Below are 21,021 nucleotides of genomic sequence, written 5' to 3'. Positions count from 1 at the left end.
GTAACTGTTTGCTTAGGGTTATCACTTTCCACTTCCCAGAGTGTTTGCCTCCTTTTAATCAACCCAAATCAATCAGCCACCTTAAGGAACAAAGAGCTATGCATTACTGTATCACTAGTTAAATTGATCTCATTCCTTTATTTGTTTGTTTATCTCTGTCCCTACGTCCCTCCCCATTAAAATATAAACTCCATCCAACAGGAGCTTTGTCTCTCCTGTGTGGTCCAAGGGCCTGACGCAAGACCCAGCATACAGTAGGCACTCGACATGTGTAACTTCTATCTTATCATCCTTTTCCTTGCACCAATATTTTCTACTTATGAGATACTGGGCTTTAGAATTTCAATCTGGGAACAATCTTAAAAGATTATCATGCCCCTGTATCTTTCAAATAATTGTAGCACTGGAACCATGTTTTCAATCACACTAAGGCATATATCTATATTCCATATGTATATTTATAGATATACCTTTATATATATTATATATAATATACATATGCACATATGCCTTAGTATAATTAAAAACCAGTGTTGGGGCTTCCCTGGTGGCGCAGGGGTTGGGAGTCTGCCTGCCAATGCAGGTGACACGGGTTCGAGCCCTGGTCTGGGAAGATCCCACATGCCGCGGAGCAGCTGAGCCCGTGAGCCACAACTGCTGGGCCTGCGCGTCTGGAGCCTGTGCTCCGCAACGGGAGGGGCCGCGGCAGTGAGAGGCCCGCGCACCGCGATGAAGAGAGGCCCCCGCTCGCCGCAACTGGAGAAAGCCCTCGCACAGAAACGAAAACCCAACACAGCCATAAATAAATAAATAAATAAATAAATTTTTAAAAAAACTAGTGTTTATATATGCTTTATATATCTCTTGCTAAGTTTATAATCACATGTCTGTATCACAAATATATGTGCATATATTATATAATATATATAATTATGTATACATACATACATAATATACACATTATATACATAATATATACACATATATACATAATACACCCATACTTAAACAGGAGGTGGAGACCTTGGAGGCCCATTACATGTTCCTGCATCTCTCTTTCCTACTTTCATCCCTGAAGGACTCATAAGATATCTCTAGCTTAAAAGCCATTGATCTAGTCATTCACTCAACAAATATTTACTGTGGATCCAAAATGTTCCAGGAACTTCTCGGGGCTGGGGTACATGTGGTGCACAAGACTGACAAGGTCCCTGGTCTCATGGAGCTTACATCCCAGTGGGGAAAGATAGGAAATGCACAAATAAATAAGGAATCAACATAAACTCAGATAGTGGTAAAACTTATGAAGACAACAAAACCTCTGTAAAGGGGTAAAGTGATAGGGGAAGACGAGAGAGAAAAAGAGAAGAGATCAATCATGCATGTCTACATTAGTTAGAGCAGACAGGGAGGTCTGTCAAAGGAGGTGATATATGAGCCAAATCCTGTGTGTCAAGAATAATCCAGCCAAGCAAAGTGCTGAGGAATCCAAACATTTGGGGTTGCAGATGGAGACACTAAGAAACAAAGGAGGACTGACTGGTCCCAAGGTCACCCTGTTAGTTAGCAGTTAAGCTTGGACCAGAATGGAGGTCTCCTGTCACTCCACACTTAACCACTGGGATACAATGTTCTCTTTCCTACTTTCTGCAATCTGGCGTACTCTTGTCTTCTGGAGCAACTGCCTTTAAAACGGATCTTTCCCATACTCTTTAACACACTTCCTCCCTTCTATTTTCTCTGTAAAGTCACCCATATAATCAACTTGTGTCTCTATTTACTAATAATACTTTACTATATATACTAAAAATAACCATGGTAAACAAAGGGTGTGTGTAAGTGCATGTGTGCATATGTAATGGGAATCTGGGGCACATTTTCTAAGCAAAAGTAAGACCCATTCTATTGGAAAAGAAAGGCAACACAACTTCCTTTATCATAGTATTTTTAAAAAGAAAAGCCACGTTGCAAAACATGATATCAAGCATTTTCATCTAAAAATCAAAAAAATCTTAGAAGAAAAGCTAAAGAGTTTAGAAGTTACTAGGGAAAATGTCACCATCTCTCTGGCTCTAATCTAACAGTGGAACTGAGTGTGTCTACCCTTTGAAACAAAATAAATGACAACCACAACCAAATGCCCCTTTTGGCTTCCTGCTAGTTATCTTGCTTTGTGAAAGAAAATGTACTGGGCTGGCCTGGAGCCTAAGATGTGATCCACAGACCCACAAGATTCTAGGAGTCGTAAAGATGCAATTTGAAGATCTGTGCTCTAACTAAATCAAGAGATAGGGAAGGAAGGGATTGTGCTATCAAAGAAATTCTCTAGACTGAATATTTGGTTGGGTAAATTTTCTTTTGTTGATTTGGAGCAGATCCTGTGCATTTCTTTTTTCCAGTTCTATTAAATCCTTAAACAGATCTGAGTTTTAAGGGCTTAGGGCTGCCCTTGGGAAATAGGTGATTACACTCTCTGTTTAGGGTTTCAGTGATAAGGGGGTGGGGGGGAAAGAGGTAGTGGATTGAATTCCCCTCCTCCAGTCCAATTTCTCAGTGACTCTCTTTTGTAGTTCCCTTTTAAAGTGGAAACACGTTTAAAAAATGAAGTGGTGGCACATATAAAACCCCATCCATTAATCTGCACTTTCCAATTGTTATATGTATATGAAAAAGAGACAAACAGATGGAGAGACCGATGTATACAGCTAAAAGACTAGTCAATTCCTGAGGAAGGAAGGCTCTACAAGAATATTTTTCTTTTTGGTTTATATTTTATATTTCATGTAATTATTTCACTGGGGGACTGGATTGGAAAACTTCTTTACCCACAAAAATGTTGCAAGTGTAGTTGGGAGATCTGGGGAAAAAAAAATCAGTGCTTCCCCCAAAGTCACTTTAATGAATCAAACTCTAGTCCTACAACTGTTTTTCTCATACTGGAACCCTAAACACCATCAAACAGGGTTAGATATGGAGTGATTTACTCATTACTTCTAGGAAGGGTGCTAAGCAATTAACATGGCTGTGCCCTCACCCTCTGCCCCAGCTGGCTAGACCTTGTTTCCAAGATTACTTCAGACCCTCCTCACTAGCACTTCCTCTAAAAAACAAAATAAAACATTCTCACTCTTGTCACATCTCCTTTCCATTCTTCCTAGCAGATATATTTAAGTCGAGATTGAAGGCTGAAAGACAGAAGCAAAATATCAGGGAACTTATTCAAAGTGTATCAACCCAAAAGGGGCCTCAGAGGTGGGCCAAACCACTCACCAAGTGCCCCTCATTGTTTTTCCAAGAAGGAAAGTAAGCACAAGGGAGGTAAAAGAATTTGACTAAGTTGTCACTAGTTGGTATCAGTGGGAGCACTGGGACCTTCGACATCCAGTTCCCAGGCCAGTACTCTCTTATTATCACTAATAAGTATTAGAAGTATAATATAGTATCACTATATCACTTCCTCTTTATTTGTTTATTCATTTATTGTGCAGTGTAAAATGGAAAAAATGAAGCACTTAGAGTAATCTGCTACCAAAAAACACAAACACAAAAACAATAACAGGGATAGATGTTAGAAAGTCTGCTCTTCAAGACAGAATATGCTTACTTTCCCTCGGATGCTGTACTCGCTAGCAAAGTCTTCTGTGACCTAGAAGACCGAAGGCAATTACATTGCCCATATATATTTGCTATGCTGTTTGACTCTCCCAAGGGCAGCATAACAGTACAAGGGGAGTGACATCTTTATGAGGTTAACCCTTTTCTATTTTAAGGGTAGACTACCGAAGGCAGACGTGTTCCCTGGAGCATAACAAGAATGCTGGAAATTTAGTAGTTAGGAGGAATGACAGCACCAGGCCATCATGCGGGAGGGAAAAAATAAATTGTTCAGAGGAACAGTGAGCTGGGGAAGCCTATGAGAACACTGATGCCCATGAAGTGAAAGTGAGATGATAAAGGTGGTGGGGGGGGCGGGGGGTTGAATTATAACACAGCGAGAAGAGACAAAAGACGAAGCAAGGAAACTAATGTTTGCTAAGCTCCACCATGTGCCAGACAACACGCTAGGTTCTTTTATGTATTATCTCATATAATCCTCACAACATTTTAAGATAGTTTCTACCATCACGAAAAGCAGAAAATGAGTCTTCAAAGATGTTAGGTAACCAGTCCTGAGGTAACACACCTAAAGAGGCGGAACTGTCTTCTACGCTAAGGTTTTCTGGCTCTGATTCAGTCAACCTCTGCTAAGTTAAAATTATGCACTATTTCCCATGATTCTCTAGGTCGGCTTGGCAGTTCCTCTGCTGATTCCACCTGAACTCACTCACTCATCTGGCTCCAGTGAGTTGGAGGATTGGCTGGTCCAAGATGGCCTCGCTCTCGTGTTGGCAGTTGGTGCTGGTTAGAGGCAGGGGTACCTTGGTTCTCAGTATGTGGACATTCATCCTCCAGTTGGTTAGACCAGCTTCATTATATTGTGGTCTCAGTGTCCCAAGAGGGCTTTTTTATTTAACCATTTTACTGAGGTATGATTGACATATAAAGAGCTGTACGTATTTAATGTATACAACTCAATGAGTTTGGGGATAAGTATACACCCAGAAAACGATCACCACCATCAAGGCCAAACACATATCCATCACTTCCCAAAGTTTTCTCCTGTCCTCTTTATTTTTTATTTACTTACTTACTTGTTTGTTTGTTTATGGGAGAACACTTAAGACTTACCCTTAACAAATTTTACGTCTAAGAGAGTTTCTTAAAGCCCATCCTCAGAAATAGCACAACACCATTTCTGTCATACACTTTTGATTAAAACAAGTCGCAAGGCTACTCAAGGTTCACTGGGGAGAAATAGCATCCACTTTTCAGTGGGAGGAGTGGTAAAGTCACATTACAAAGGGGCATGTGGGATGGAAGGAATCATTGTGATCATTTAAAAAACAACTTACTCTGGGCTTCCCTGGTGCCGCAGTGGCTGAGAGTCCACCTGCCGATGCAGGGGACACGGGTTCGTGCCCCGGTCCGGGAAGATCCCACATGCCGCAGAGCGGCTGGGCCCGTGAGCCATGGCCGCTGAGCCGGCGTGTCCGGAGCCTGTGCTCCGCAATGGGAGAGGCCACAACAGTGAGAGGCCCGCGTACCGCAAAAAAAAAAAAAAGAAAGAAAAAAAAGAAAAAAAACTTACTCCAAAAAAGATGTTTAAAAAAAAATTAAATTAAATTAAAAAAAAATAAAACAGCTTGCCATAGGCTCTAAACTCCATGCTCCTTCTACTATCAAAACTAATATAAATCCTACATTGTCCTTAACTGTTCTTTTTATAGATTTATTTAAAAGGACTACTTTTTATAACCTGGAATAGATGTCAGAAAACTTGGGTTCTAGTTCTACCTCTACTGCTATGGGAACTTGGAGTGTTTGCTTTTAAATGGGGTTTAATTTTTTCACCTATGAGAAACAGGTTTGATCTGTTTTCTCTCTAAGGGCTCATGAGACTGTATAAATTGATAGAATAGTGCCTATTTTTAGAACAATATGAACTAGCCCTCTTAGGGGATGGGCAGGACGGAGATGAGAAAGTTAGAAATGAGATGGCTTCTATTTTGCCACATACTCCCTCTTTCATTGCTGTGTGTTTGGAATTTGGGGGGCAGTGAGCAAAGAAAACTCCTTCCTATGGGTAGTTGAAATCTTCCATGATCTGAGTGTTGTTCTGATCATTTCCATTTAATACATTCTAAGACAGCATGGGTCCTCCTGCATTATACCAAAAATAAGAGTACAAGTCCTTGCTCTAAGGGCTTCTAGACCCAAGTAGACAAAACACTCACATGCAACACACACTCACACCAGTGAAGCAGACAGTGGAGGTGAGAAAGCTCCTGAGCTAGCCTCTTCCTGAGGGAGCTGAGAGCTCTCTCGGAAAGATACTGTTGCCTAGTCTTTGGAAGATCAGGTTCCCAAGGAGAAAACTAATGTTTAATTTAGCACAAAGACAGCTCAGAATCTCTCTCCGGGGGAATGAGCCTGCAAACAGATGCACATGCAAAGAATCTAAGCGAGAAAAGGAAGCTCTGGTTGGTGCAATGGCTACAGGACTTGGGTGCAAACTTTCCTGATCTATCGCCTCTGCCCCGTGTTTCTGTCAGAAGGACCACTGCTCTTTCCTGTTTACCCTTATGTCTGTACTTTGCTCTTTTTCAACACCTCTGTGAAACAACCAAATGGGATAATACCGCCAGCTCACAGGTTTTGCTGTCTGAAATTACATGGTGTAGTGTGGCAATCAAATGTGCAAGCCTTTGCCGGTTTAGCAAGTACGGGCCTACTTAGGTGAACAACAATGAAAAATTAGTTTCTCAGCTGCTCAGCCAGAGAATGTTTTTATTTTTACATAATTTAGACTCCAGAGACCTCCAGAAATGAGCAGTGTACACCAAAGTGTGGCAATCGTCATTCCAAAGACACAGTACAGTACACATTGTATTCAATTAAGCCACTTCTTTGCACCCTGGTTACCATGACTCTAAGAGATTATACTGTGTATCCAACAAACCCCTGGTAAGTTATTAGCAGTTGAAGGAAACTTTGGCCTTAAGTAAATTTTCTGGGAAAAAAAAAAAAAGAAAAAGACATGTAATTAACTTTCTGTTCAAATCCTTCAGAACTACCTGAAAAGAAGCCTGTTGTACAGTGAGGAATTCAAGGTGTTGGGCTTCATGTGAGTGAGAGTTATTAGTGTGCTGGAAAGCTGAACCACATTTCTGACAAAAGAGAACTTTTAAAACGACGATGTTAATGATTCTATATTAACATAGGAACCAGCCGTGACTCCGGAAGCAAGAACACTGTTAAAAACAATATAAAACAAAACAAACCCAACATGAGTTTGATTCTACATTTCCTCAGAATATTATCCTTTAAGAGGAGGAGGGGAATGTAAGTTTAAATGATGGGGAATAAAGAAACTACCAAAAAAGTTTTGACTACATTCTTTGCTCTGAGTTAGAACCAAGAAATCCGTCCTTATCCAAATATCATCCACCAAGAACAAGATTATGCTCATTCTAATCCTGTCACTTCTTCATAGAAACACTGTGCTTTTGATTAAGAATTATCCTCACAGAAACTTGCTTTGAAGCCTTGGCAGCATTTTCCTCGTGTTTCTTATGGAAAGTCACACTTGAGGAGGTACTGAGCAAAGAAGAGATTCCAAGCTAAGACCCACATCAAGGCTTGAAATTTTCAACATGCTCCAGGTCGGGGTTGGGAAGAGGGCAAATTCGTGCCGCCTGTTTGTGTGCGGTTGCAGTGAGAGAACTGATTCCCTGGCAACTTGAGCAAGGGACCTGGCTTTCAAAAGCATACATTTAAATCTCCACAGCAGGGAACTGCTAACTCTTTGCGACTCTGTGACCAGATTCACTTAAGAATTATTCATCAGTATGAATTAATAATTCAGTTAAATTGGTAAATTTGGACTATTCCATTCTAATCATTCCAAATTCTCAATAGACAGTCTAAATTTCTCATTTACCCACACAGTCCACACAACACACTCCCTGGGCAACTAAATGGAAACCCAGCCTTTATTTAAGAAGAAGTAAGGAGTCAAATAAACACTCACTCTAGTCAAGTTCTAAATTAGGAGTCCTAGAATCCCAGGAATGGAAGAGATATTAATTGATCCTGTTCTGAAGAAGGATACTATTCAACCCATTTCATAGGAATGTAAACCCATCCCAGACGGCATCTCCATAGTAAACTATTTAGGGATAGTATGGATATACTGGGTAATATGGTATACTTCACTAACCATTTTAAATAAATATAAAGAGAAAAGCCATCCCTTGCATAAAATATCCCTGACATCCTTTTGGGGATAGAATCCTGAGCTGGAAAAACCACGAATCTGACTCGACTATGTCACTTCTCACATTAACAATAACAACATCTAAAATGTATTGAGCCTCTTCTAGGTGCCAGGAAGTAGTCAGTTATATCACTATCATTCCATTTTACAGGTGAGAAAACTGAGGCTGGAGAGTTTAATTAAATGAACCAAGAAGACACAGCTAGTAAGCTGTAGAGCTGTGATTTGAAACCAGGCAGTCTCACCCTAACCCCAGGTTCTTAAGCGCTACAATGTCTTGCCACCTCAAGCTGCCTTTAACACTTCTGTTTCCAACCACACCCCCACCCCTTTCAGACTGTAAATTCCAAGAAGACAGAGGCTATATATCAAATCACTCATCATGGATACATTCATTCTCCTGGCATAGAATAGCTGCCAATGATTCTTTATTGACTTCATGGATAATTTCCCCCGACTCGAAAAAGCACCCATGTCCACAATCTTGATACGAAATTTCAGAACTTTTGCTAAAACCATTAAGACCCACAGAGACCACAGTTCATGTCAAATACTGCTATTTGCCCGTTTCTTATCCATTCCTTTGGCAATTTGCTTGTGGTAGGGCCCGACTCTCTAGTCTTCTTCAAGCCTTGCGGATAATATATAAACCTGTCTCTTCATCCCTTCTCCAAGGAAAAAGAACAGCTTTCATTCTTTCACACCTGTCCCTTAGATATGTATAGGAAAGGGTCAGAGCTAGGAGCCGAAGATGGAGAGCCACTCCAGCTATGGTCAGTATCCCAGCATCCTGCCTCGAATCAGGGAGGGAAGGAGTTGTTGACTTTTTCCCTCAGCCATCTACTCCATAGGAGCCTTCCCTGTGCCCTGTGAACATGGACCAAATAGGGGAAACCGGTATCTGACTGACCTTAGGGCGAGTAGAGATCTGCAACCCACCTGTAATTAAAAAGCAAGGAAGAAAGCAAGTAAGTCTCAAAGACTATCTGGGCTCACAGCTTCTCATAAATTTCTGCTCGTGATTTTTGTTTGTTTGTTTTAATGAAAAGACCTTTTCCAAGTTACTAAACTCATTTGTTGGGAAGATCAGTTTAACATCAAGAGAACCCACTTTTACCCATGGGGGAGATTCTTATTTGCACTGGAAGGCCTAGCCAGCCCAAGACGAGAGGTGTAGTTGGTTCTGCTTCTTTTAGTTTCTCTTCTGCGTCTAGCGACTGTGCTTTTAAAACCATCTCCTTTCAATGCCAAAGGCCATGTCACGCTGTATATAACTCACAGTGAATGGGAGAAGTGTGTAAATAGCAAGGCATTAAGCAGCTCAAGGGACTTGAAGATAGGTAATACAGAACACTTAGGCAGTGCGCAACGAGAAGAGGCTGCTGGAGGGGAAATGTAATACTTGTCTTCAAGTATATGAAGGATTATTATTGCTTCACAGACGCTGACTCCTCTGAGCATTCCTCGCTCGACCATTTCCCAGGGCTTCTGATACACTCTTGCCAGAGCTCCGGACCCTCCAGGAGGTGGATCGGCCTCACGTGTTCCCCTCACTGCTCACACGAGACCAGTGTCAGCCAGGCTCCACTCTCTGTCCCCAAACACCCAAGGTTCACCCACATTGGCACCCAGCAGCCCCACTCCTCATTCCACCTTCTCTCTTGCTCCTCCCAGGCCTGCTGGGGACCCACATTCTCCATAAAGTGCTGCCTGGCCTGGGTTTGACTTTCTCTCCTACCAGCTACTAACAGCACTCACGTTTTGAGTACCCGCTATGTGTCAGGCACTACGCTGACTGTTACACTAAAGAGTATTAGCTTTACTTTACAGATGAAGATACTGATGCCTAAAAAGAAAATTATTTCCCCAAGCTCATACAGCTGGTAGGTGTGAGGGAGGGATCAAACACAGGTCAGACTCGAAAATCCATGCATGAAATTCTTCCATTTACTAAATCTCTAAGCCTCAGTATCCTTATCTGTGAAATAGCCAGATATTGCTTACTCATCTCTCTCTCTCTCTCTCTCTCTCTCTCTCTCTCTCTCTCTCTCTCTCTCTCTCTCTCTCTCTCTTTTTAAGCATTACATAAAATATACAATAAAAGTGCCTTGACATTCTAGGGCTCAAGAAATATTTATTCTTCTCTCGCTCTGATTTTCTATATCAGTTTTGGTCCATTCTACCTAGTTAAGTACTTTTACTGTGTCCATGTGGTCTTGATTGACGACTAGCCTGTAAGTAAGAAGGGACTAGGTCTTTAGCTGTATTTCTCTATTCTCCCACAGAGCCTGTTAAAGTATAAGGGAAATTATCATGAAAATGCAGAAGAAAGAATTTAGAATTGTTTTCTTTAAACATGATCCTGCCTATGATCATATAAAAGGGGCTGGATTAAAGTACAAGGAAGTAGTAGAAGCCACTCGGAATGGTTTAGCTGCCATGCATAGCAGAACTGGATGATTTTTTTCAAATTTCCTTCTAAGCTTTTTGAGATTAAGTAGCAGTGCTAAAAACAAACACACACTGCAACAATAAAAAAAAAAACAGCTAATCAAGGCCACTCTTTCAGTCATATTTGTTATGCCTAAGAACATTTGGACACCCATGTTTGTCTTGGTACTTAACAAAAGGTTTACTGGCAGAGGGGAGCCATACTGCACTAAACTTTAAGGTTGAGAAAAATTTCATAAGCATCACCTAGCAAAGACATTATTTAAAAGAAAGCAGATGCCTTCTATAGATAAACATTGACCTAAACAAGCAAGACATCTTGGGTGACATAATAACATTACTTGGCTGTCAAAACAAGCTTTCTACCCATTTTTGATAAAGGAGTGTACCAACTTCTCTCTCCACTTGAACTCTTTTGCCTTTGTGAGATCTTACAATTATATTTACTGGAAAGAAGTAGTAGGAAGGTTCTGGATAGATAAGAACTCCCCCTTTATTACTTTGTTCTGGAAAACAGAACAAAAATAGGTCAGTTTTTAAGGAAATGATGGCTGCACATATAAACAATGTAAACACTCCTATCACTGTCCCACGGAGGATATTTACCACATGGACAGCTGCAGACACCCAGCTCTGGCAAATGAATTGTTTCTGTTTTCAGCCCCACGCCCACCCTACAGCCCTCAAATTTTGAACTGTCAATTGGAAACTTGATTATTATCAGTTAAAAATAACCAGGGGACTCTGGCAATGATTTAACTTGTTTGACTTTCCTAAGCTAACAATTAACATTTTAGACGATTGTTGACAAAATAGTTAACTTTCCCATGTCATTTGTGCAAACTACTTTTCTAATATTCCTGACACAAGCCGGGGGACACACCTTTCCAAAGCTGCTCAGGTCTGTGCAGGGGCCTGTAAAAGACCCTAAACACTTTCACGCCGTTGCACATTTTCACTAGGATTTCCGGGGACCTTCGGGAACAGTTAAGTACTCTGATAGCTCAGTCTTATATTGACAGCACTGAATTTGAAATACCAACCCCTCTATTTACAATAAAAGCTATTTCACCATTTAAAACAGACAACTGAAAGCTTAAGTACACTTTTAATCCCTGGAAAAACTGGTATTATGATTTGTTGTCTAGTAGTTTATTATTAGTAATACTAGTAATAATGCCTTGCATTTCTGCAGTGCTTAATTTTTTTCCAAAGCCTATTCAGAAACACACATTCGTTGGCTTTCTCAACGAGCTAGGGCAGCATTATTGTCCTGTTTTACACATGACTGCTAAGTAACTTGTCCTGGGTCACCCAGCTTGTTAGTGATCAGGCAGGCACAGACCCCGAGGATGCAGTCTCCTTGTCTGATCTGTTTTCTTTCCTCCACACTACATTAGAGAAAAGATAATCTGTGAAGCCAAAGATGACTTAGAACCACTTATCTATCCAGCCTAGCAACACAGTCTAAGCAACAGAAAAAGAGCTTGTCTCAGGCAAAAGGGAAAGATTAATAATGCACCACAGAAGCTCTAAACCTTTCTGTTCCATGGACCAGCAATTATTCAGTTTCACAGTTCATTCAAAGATTCAAACATACTTCACCAGAAAATGATTTAGTGCCTAAAGCCTGCTCCAAGTGGTCAGAAATGCAGATCTGCTTAAACCCTTACAATCCAGGCCCTCTTTCAAGGCCCTGTTCCTGCAATCTCTGCAGTAATGGGGCTTCCCCTGAACTTGCACTTGAGTTAAATGAAGAAACTGGCTGAGTAAGGGCTGCAGAATTAGGCTCTCAATGTGGACAGAATTAGAACCAGCTTGGAGGTTTGTGTCTTGCATTGTTCTTGAAACTCAGGCTATTGAAAATCTCAGACATTATATATTTCTTGTAGTATCACACCCCTCAAAGACAACACTATCCCACAGAACAGAAGTTCTCTTTCCACCCTCATTCAAATATTACTGACTATATACAAGGCATTGTACTAGCAGGTATGCAGGACACAGGGCTTTCATCTGAGGACACCGTGCATATTCGATTTTAGATGATCAATATTCTCTCCTTTTCTCCAAAGGACATTTATGGACACTTAGGGCATACGAATTAAGTATTAAAGGGATACCTTCAACACACCCAGACAGAAACAAATCTAGTTATGGACACAGTATTAAGAAAGAATTCTGACACCCATTCTGCGCAAAGGCCCCTTTAAATGGATGGTGTTTCTGAAAATAAGAGGATCCTGAGCGAAGTGAGACCTGCAGATTTAACAGGCTTAGTGAATCACTCCCAAATGCCCAGGCCTCCCTTCAGACACAATGTTATCAGGTTAATACAGTACTTGCATCACCATCTCTGAGTACCATGCTGAGTAACAAAGCGCCAAATTTAGAAGCTAGAATGGAGAAGGGAATTTCCAATAACCAAAAGGGGGGCTGGTGGATCAACCCTTGCAATGGCGCAGGTTTGCAGTGAAAAGTCACCATCAGAAATAAACTGGACTTTTTACTCCTAACTCACAGTGCACCTCTCATCAATCTTCTCGGCACTCGGGGAGCGAGCTCCTCTAAGGGGATGTTTTAGGAGATGGCTGGTAGTTAGGGGAGAGAAAGCAGGTTCCCTTTTAGAACAGGAGTGAAGGAGCAACCACCTTTGCCTTTCGCAGCAGTTAAGCCTCCAGTTGGGAAAGGCCAGACATGGTGCTCTCACTTCCTCCCGGCATGGATATTGCTATCATCGTAAAGTTACAATAACCACTGAAGTTGGTTTCAATTCGCATCCCCAAGCCCCCAAGAAAAAGAGGCAGCCTCATCTTCCTTCAAAGTGGGAGAAAAGCAAAAACCAAAAGAACGAGGCCATAAGCAGACACCTTCCTTGCAGTGGCTGGGATGTGAAGGCCACATCCCATCTTGGCACCCAGGACAGAGATCTGTCTTCTCCATTGAGAAGGGCTGGGCGCCTGGTTCCCTGTATCACCCCCCGAAACACTTACCAAGAGACTGTGAAGCACACAAGGCGGTATTATTGGGAGACTTGCAGACAGATTATAAATTTACTGGGGACAATCGGGGCATTTAGATGCTTTTGGCTGCAGATGCCAGTGACACACACACTCACATACAAACCTCATTCTTCTCTCCATTTGAGTGATTCTTTACCCGCCCCGCCCCCCTTTACCTCAACATGTCTCTTTCACAAAACAAACTCTCATTACTGTCCTAGGGAATTCCAGGGAGAGGTGGGGATAGAGCAGGTGGAAGGGAAAGGAAATTAGGCCTTGAAGCACTAATATAACCCCACAGGCTAATTGTATCCAAGGATAAAACAACAAACATTGGGCAGTTTAACTGTTAGCAGTTATCTTTCGTCTGGAGTTGGCGCCAGGAAGTTGCAGTTCTAGGCATCTCAAGCAAAATGTGTGGTGGAATAGAACAGCACCAATACAGCCCCCAGACTTTCTGGAAACTTCAACCATCACAGACCCAGGCCAGGGATAAGGAGGACCCACAGAGAAGCATCCTAGGGGCCTAGCTGGAGGATGTCCTCTCCCTAGAGCTCCTTCTCAAGTTCTCTCGGAGAAGGAGTTCAACCCAGTGCCTTCCTCTCCTTTGGGCTTTTTGAGGACGTTTCAGCTTGCATGGCCATTTCCTGTTGCTGACTTTCATTAGGGCTGGCTTGGGCAAACTGGAGCTGTGCTGTGAGCGGACACAGGACTTCCGAATCCCCACAGAACTCAGAAATGGAGGAAGTTTGCAGGGCTGCAGGGCTGCAGGGCTGCAGGGCAGGGCTCCACCTTCTACCCTGAGGCTATGGGCCCAGCAGCTTTGCGGGGAAAGCCAGCACAAGGCAGGCAGTCACCTAACCAGGACTAGCACCAAGAACCAATGAGTCAAGGGCTACCCCCTCTGGGATGAGGTGTGTCTATACCTCTGAGGAAGAACTTCCAGCCAGAAACCTAATCACAACTTTCAGGTTGGGTGTCTTGTCACCAGGAATGGCTGAAGACAAGGCACTTTCTAGGATGACAGCATGGAAACAGCCCCTTTGCGCCTGCCCATTTTACTGAAGGCTGTAAGTGGGCACTATCTGATTGTAGTGCCTGTGGCAAGAAGCTAGATGGGGACAGTGGGGGAGTCTGTAAGAAATCAGGGAGCAGGCCTTGTAAAAACACTCCCTCACCAGTCTCTGGGCTATTTCCCCAAGTTTTTGTTTTTGAGTGAGGGAACGCTCAGGGAACTTGCTCTGCTAGAGATGACCACTTATGTTCTCCTGATCCAAGGAGAAGGGGCCACTTCAAAGAGGGAAGGGGAAATAGGACAAGAAGGAAAAGGCTTGGCTCAAGGTCATCTGGACTGCTAAACAAATGCTTTCAGGCTAAGCATGGCTTGCTGGGCCTAATCAGTGCTGGCTCGCCAAAGCAGGAGGCTTCCTGAGACAAGACCTTCCTCAATGGCTCAGATCTTGCTGCTCGTAGCCAATTCTTCTGCAAGCTCTGGACCCCAGAGCAAACTCTGGAAAACTCAAGTTTCTTACCACTTAAGGAATACTCTACAGGTGGAGGAAAACCCATGAATGAACACCAGCAGAACTTGACGAGTAAGGGTTTAGTAACACCTCACAAACAAGACACCCAATAGCCTTTGAGGTAGTCAGGTGGCATCTTGGCCCTTTGCACTGCCGTCCACTCTACATCAGGCCGAGGCCAGCTCTACCCTCGCCAAAGTCCACACGACCACAGCCAGAATCAGGAGAAAACCAGGTGCCTTACCGCAATCAGGGCCGAGTTCCTCTGGTCCGCCGGGGTTGAAGCCGGTGGCTGCTGCTCCCCGTCGATCCCACCGCTGCCACCATTATTGCTACTGCTCAGCAGGTGCTGCTGGTGGTGATGGTGATAGTCTGGTGGGGGCGGTGGGGCCGCTGTCGCTGCCGCTTGGGAGGCTGTAGGAGGGGCAGCAGGTGGCGGGGGAGGGGCTGTAGTAGTGGCAGCAGTGGCAGTGGCCTTGGTGTGTTTGCCAGCCTTCCTCGCCCCCTGGCCGTGCTGTACGAGGCTCAGGAGCTGCAAGGTGCTCTCTCTTTCCCGGTCTGAGCTCTCGGCCCTACCCCGTTCGTAGCGTCCTTCACAGCTCAGGTGGTGCTGGCGGCAGACGGCGATCCGTGCCCGAAGGCGCTCCACGATGGCACTGTGCACTCTCGGGGTGACTGAGCCCCCTCCAAGGAGCCCCGCCCCAGGGGCCCCCCCTAACCCTCCTGTGGGGGCCTGCGGGGGCGCTGTGTCCCCCATCTTACTGGACACAATGATTGCTGCCTCTGGGATGGTGAGGTGGAAGGAGGCTATGGCTGGTTAGTGCAGGCAAATCTGCTGTTGACAATGTGCGCTCAGTGTTCAGGGCCACATGAATAGAGGTCTTCAGAGGTTGGGGGGAGTAGTGGAGAAGGTATGGGGGAGGGGAGTGAGTACAAGAGGGTGAGGAGAAAGAATAGAAACCAATCGCAGAGGGTAAGTTGGAAACAAACCCTAATCAACTTAACTCTAATTGCATTTGACAGCTCTGGAGAAGTTGGACAGAGTTAGTGGGGTTTTTCTCTCCCCACCAAGCTGACAAGAGCCACTAGGTACTTTGTAAACACACGATCTGGGGGTAAGAGCAAGAATTCAGGGATTGTCAAGTGAGAGACAGGAACAGAGAGCAAAGGGAATTGTGAGAGGTATTAATACAGAGCTGGACTCCCCCTCACCTAGTTGTTTTGGAAGATTCTTTATGGGGATGTTTCTGCAGAGAAACCCATTTCTGCCATGGTCTCTGTAACCCACGGCCTTTACTTTTCCTCAGGTTAAAAAAAAAAAAAGTGCTGTTTCAGAAGCTTTTTGAAGTCAATGTTCAAAACGTACAAAAATCAAGAGATACTGTCTTTTGGCTTTTAATTTTTTTCCTCCCTTTCCCTTTGCTCCGGTGTTTTCTCCCCTTTGGGGGACTGCAGGATGTGATCCTCTCCCCAAAGAACGGGAGGCAGCTTTTCAATTGTTAATGCCAGTAACTGGACTTTTGGACCATGCTTTTTTCTTCAGCTAATCCAATCACCAGTAAAATCCTCATTCCCTCTAAGGTTTCCCAGCCTTAAATGAAAGCAGTCTGAAGTCACTAGCCACTGAGAGATCCTTCAACACATTTTTTTCTTTCCCGCTTACGTTCCTAGTCCTCACCCCCGGCTCGATTCTAATACAGTTATCAAGAGAGACAAACTCCTCCGAGAGTAATTTACAAACGATGGTCAAACTTACAAACTTCCAGCAAATTGCACCGAGTCATGTCCAGCCACTTTTCTGTCCACTTTTGTACATTCCATCCCCGGCCAGTGGATCTGAGGGTCTGGACTCGCAATAAGCAATGTGGTTCTATCTCTTGGATTGCTCCGCTTTAGAGATGGAAAAGAAAGTAGCTGGTCTTTTCCTTTCTCTTTCCCGTCTGTTGTTCGCCGCTTGGGCTGACACTGGCTCCGCTGCCCGGAGTCACGGCGATACACAGGCTTTCATTGTGCTCCGATAGGAGAGGGAGAGAAAGAGAGAGAGTGAGACAGAGGGAGAAAGAGAGAGCCAGCGAACTGCGGGGGGGGGGGGGGGGGGGGGTGGCGGAGGGCGGGGGGAGCGCTCGCCCGAGGCTCCCTGGTGGAAGGCGGGTGCCACTGCACAGGCGAGCAAGGCGGCCGGCGCCGGGGAAAGGGGAACGCAGAGGGCCTCCCAGCGGCTGAAGAGGTGAATCCCAAAGCCTGCGCATCTCGGCGGCGGCGCGCGCAGCTCGGCCTCCGCCTCGGCTCCGGGGCGGGGGAGAAGGCTGGGGAAATTCCCCAACCTCTAGTCGACTACTTCACCAGCTCGAAATGTTGAAGAAATTCCCGGCCAGGGGATGTATTTTCCCTTCCAGACCTCCGTTACGCGCCCCCTGAGGATGTCATTTTCATTTTTCAGTATGTTGTCCATGGCACCCCAGAGCACCCTAGCGAGAGCTGGGTGAGCACGGAGGAGATGTTCAAGAGTGTCACAGGGAGACGTAGGGTGTGTGCGCGTTGCGGGAGAGGGGAGGAGGGAGAGGAGAAGAAATCACATCATTAGCTCCTAAAGGACAGGAGGGTGTCTATCTACCTGCCTGGCTGCTTTGTACGTCTCTGGATAAGTCAATCTGGGTGATCACAAGCAAATCAGTAAGAATAACTAAAATAGTTTACCATGATGAAATTACCAATACCAGTTCCAGAAAGGAAAAAAATATATATTGCTTTGAAAATACAAGATTGCCTATGACAAACCTAATGCAAGATCTGGGGTCTCCATAGCTGTCTGATTTACATATACAATGAGGAAAATCATTATGTAGCAGTCGAGTTTCAAGAAGTTTACTAACACAAACCAAATAGATCTCCGACACAGACTGTTGTCCCCTCATCTTCAGATAATCCTACATTTAAGACCGCAAAATGTATATTGGATTCTGCTTATTATTATCAATTATGGAGAATAAATTAAGGTGAGCACAAGATTGGTATAGTCAGGTCAGTAAATATTCTGTGTATCCTAACTTGGAAGTCATTTGGATTTGAGGTCTCAAGCAATGGGGCTTTGTTAATTAATTAATTTATTTATTTATTTTATTTATTTATTTTTGCGCTATGTGGGCCTTTCACTGTTGTGGCCTCTCCCGTTGCGGAGCACAGGCTCCGGACGCGCAGGCTCAGCGGCCATGGCTCACGGGCGCAGCTGCTCCGCGGCATGTGGGATCTTCCCGGACCGGGGCACGAACCCGTGTGCCCTGCATTGGCAGGCGGACTCTCAACCACTGCGCCACCAGGGAAGCCCGGGGCTTTGTTAATTTAAGCCAACTCTGGCATCTCAGTAACACGGTCCTGCTTCAAACTGAGCTGTGGATAGAAGTGAATGGGTAAGATCAATGCAAACATTTTAAGGCTGGATTTATCTACAATTTAGTTCTCGATAGGCTTGGCCTACATTAGTTCATTTTATTTTCCCAAATCCTGGAATGCTAGTTTGGAATTTGGGACAAGTGCATTCTGATGGAATATAACTTTTTTACTTCTCGTTGGAAAATACTTCTGTCTGTCCCTTCCAATGTCCTCACCACTCATGGAGAAAGGCAGAAATATATCTTTGTTAGGTATGCAAATTTGTACACAGAACTCTCTCATGAGGTGTCATTAAAAAGTGAAGGAGTTTTGATCATTTTATATTTGATTTTTAAAAGGTGTATTCATTAGACATTATCTTCTTTCTATTACTATCGGTACTTTATATTCAGCAATCATACTTAATAAAAGAGAAAAAATTCAATATTTAAATTAAAATTTACTGTTCACTCTACAGTCCTGCAGTAACACGGGTTTTGATTAATAACAGAGTTTTTGGTCAAATCCGCTTTTCCTAAATGACGTAAACTTTGAATTCTAAGCAAGGACACACCTTAAAAACTTGTCAAACAACAATTTAATACATTTTCATACTGTATTCTAGTGTTGTAGGACACTCCTTTACGTTGTCTTTTGTACAAATTTACCCTTTACAGCCATTTAATTTCAAGCTGACATCATTATCATCCACATCCTCATTTCCATTCACATCAGTTGCTGTTTATTTACAGTCACTGTTTCAGGCACAGCACTTCACTTATATCTCCTTTAATCCACCAGCTATCCTGAGGGAGAGGTATTATTAACTCCATTTATAAATGAGGAAACTGAGGCTTATTGAAATTAAACTATTTAAGCTAACTAGGAAGTAACACATCAGGACTCAAACTCAAGGCTGATTTCAAATCTATATTCTCTTAACCACTGGACTTGCTGCCTCAGTATCAAGTGTGAAAAGAGTTACAGGGAAACCAGACTATACCCCAAATAGCTCAAGGGCTGCAATTACACCTCAATCAACATGCTGGAGTCTAAGCAAGTCCTATAATACCTCCAAGAAATGAGTAGTGAATAGAACTACTCATCTGAGTATGAGAGCAGACAAGTGAGAAAATATGGTCAATTACATACAGCTCCCAATAAAATAAACATTTCTTTTTTTCCTTGTCTTTCCCTTTTATGGAACTGTTCCCTCTCTTATATCCCTAAAGCTTCTGTAATAGCTCTACGGATTTTTTTTAAAGCATTAGTTCCTTTTTATTTGTCCATCTGTGTTCCTCATCATCTCTACTATCCATAGCTACCTAACACAAAGCATTTAACACTATAGTAATAAATGCCCAGACCTAAAAAGTTCATAGACATGTTAGATTTATAAGTTTACAAACTATTTTTTGTGTTATATAGAATCAATGATATCAATGATGATGATGATGATAAAATAATACGGTATGTCATAATACCTGCAAAAGTTAATTCTAATTTTTCAACATTTCTATTTTCTTCTAGACTACTTGCTTTTGGCCCCGTGATCCATGCTAATTCTCATTTCCTGACAGCCTGTCTCTTTGCCATTCTTTTGGTGTTATCATGTACATAAAAGCCTCTTGTACTCTCCAAACACCTACTGAAGAAGCTTGTTCGGTTGCAGTGACCTTAGACATCAGCAAAACTACCTATTAGCATTTCCTGATCAACAGTCAGAATGCTTTTCTAATAGGAAAAATGCTTCAAGCCAACACGATGCCTGACCTAGGAACTGGGTCAGCTGCCATCATAAGTCCCTAAAATCATTAGTGCTTTCATTTTTACAAATTAAATGCATGCTATTTAAAAGAATAGATAAATTAATTTTTTAAACTTTCAGTTGGAACTCTCACTCTTCAGCTGGCTCAAGCTTGTCTGTAGTGTCACACACAAGAAGTGATGCTTCCCGGGTCATCAGAGATACTTTAGAGATCATTCCTTTGCTTTTCTTGGACTTCTTTTTTAACAAATCATTCATGATCCTTCACCCTTCCCACTTGACTATCACTTTTCCTCTAAACTCTGCCTTGCATCTTTTTGGACACTCACTTCAACTTTCAACTGTGGCTTCATATAGTTAAGGATTATTTCCATATGACAGAAAAATAAGAATAATAGAGATATGTGACTGAAATTTCTATTTCACACTTTTAAAAAAGTATGCAGGGCCTCCCTGGTGGCGCAGTGGTTGAGAGTCCACCTGCCGATGCAGGGGATACGGGTTCGTGCCCCGGTCTGGGAGGATCCCATATGCCGCGGAGCGGCTGGGCCCGTGAGCCATGGCCGCTGAGCCTGTGCGTCCGGAGCCTGTGCTCCGCAGGGGGAGAGGCCACAACAGTGAGAGGCCCGCGTACAGCAAAAAAAAAAAAAAAAAAAAAAAAAGGTATGCACTCCTCACATGAAACATCAGCATCAGTGTTCTCACAACTTTGTAAGCTCTTTCTCCCTGTTTTGTTTACAATCATAATAGGGATAATTTTGGAAAATTAATTGCAGAAAATATTAAGTAATCTCTATGTAAGGACTTAATAAAATGCAATTTTTAATGTATGCAGTTTGTAATGAAGTCCATTCCATGAACCACATAACAGATGAAGCTAGGTTCAACCAACACTTGAAGTAAGAAACAAGTATCTAAAATTCCACAGGGGATGCAAGAGGGAGGAGACATGGGGATATATGTATATGTAGAGCTGATTCACTTTGTTATACAACAGAAACTAACACACCATTGTAAAGCAATTATACTCCA

The 21,021-nt window shown here is 43.1% G+C and overlaps 1 protein-coding gene across 1 annotated transcript in view; it reads right to left on the bottom strand.

The window, feature by feature from the left end:
* MAML2 (mastermind like transcriptional coactivator 2) overlaps positions 1-16,938 on the bottom strand; it is a 364,007-nt gene extending 347,069 nt beyond the window's left edge. The window contains exon 1 of the mRNA XM_082627322.1: positions 15,097-16,938. Coding sequence (XP_082483448.1) covers positions 15,097-15,609 — 513 coding nt within the window. The 5' untranslated portion in view covers positions 15,610-16,938. The remainder of the gene's footprint in view (positions 1-15,096) is intronic.
* Positions 16,939-21,021: the final 4,083 nt, after the last annotated feature.

The sequence above is a fragment of the Mesoplodon mirus genome, assembly GCF_964341445.2.
Source record: "Mesoplodon mirus genome assembly, chromosome: 7".
NCBI lineage: Eukaryota > Metazoa > Chordata > Mammalia > Artiodactyla > Ziphiidae > Mesoplodon > Mesoplodon mirus.
The sequence above is the reverse complement of the archived record's forward strand: the minus strand, read 5'-3'. Positions and strand labels throughout refer to the sequence as shown.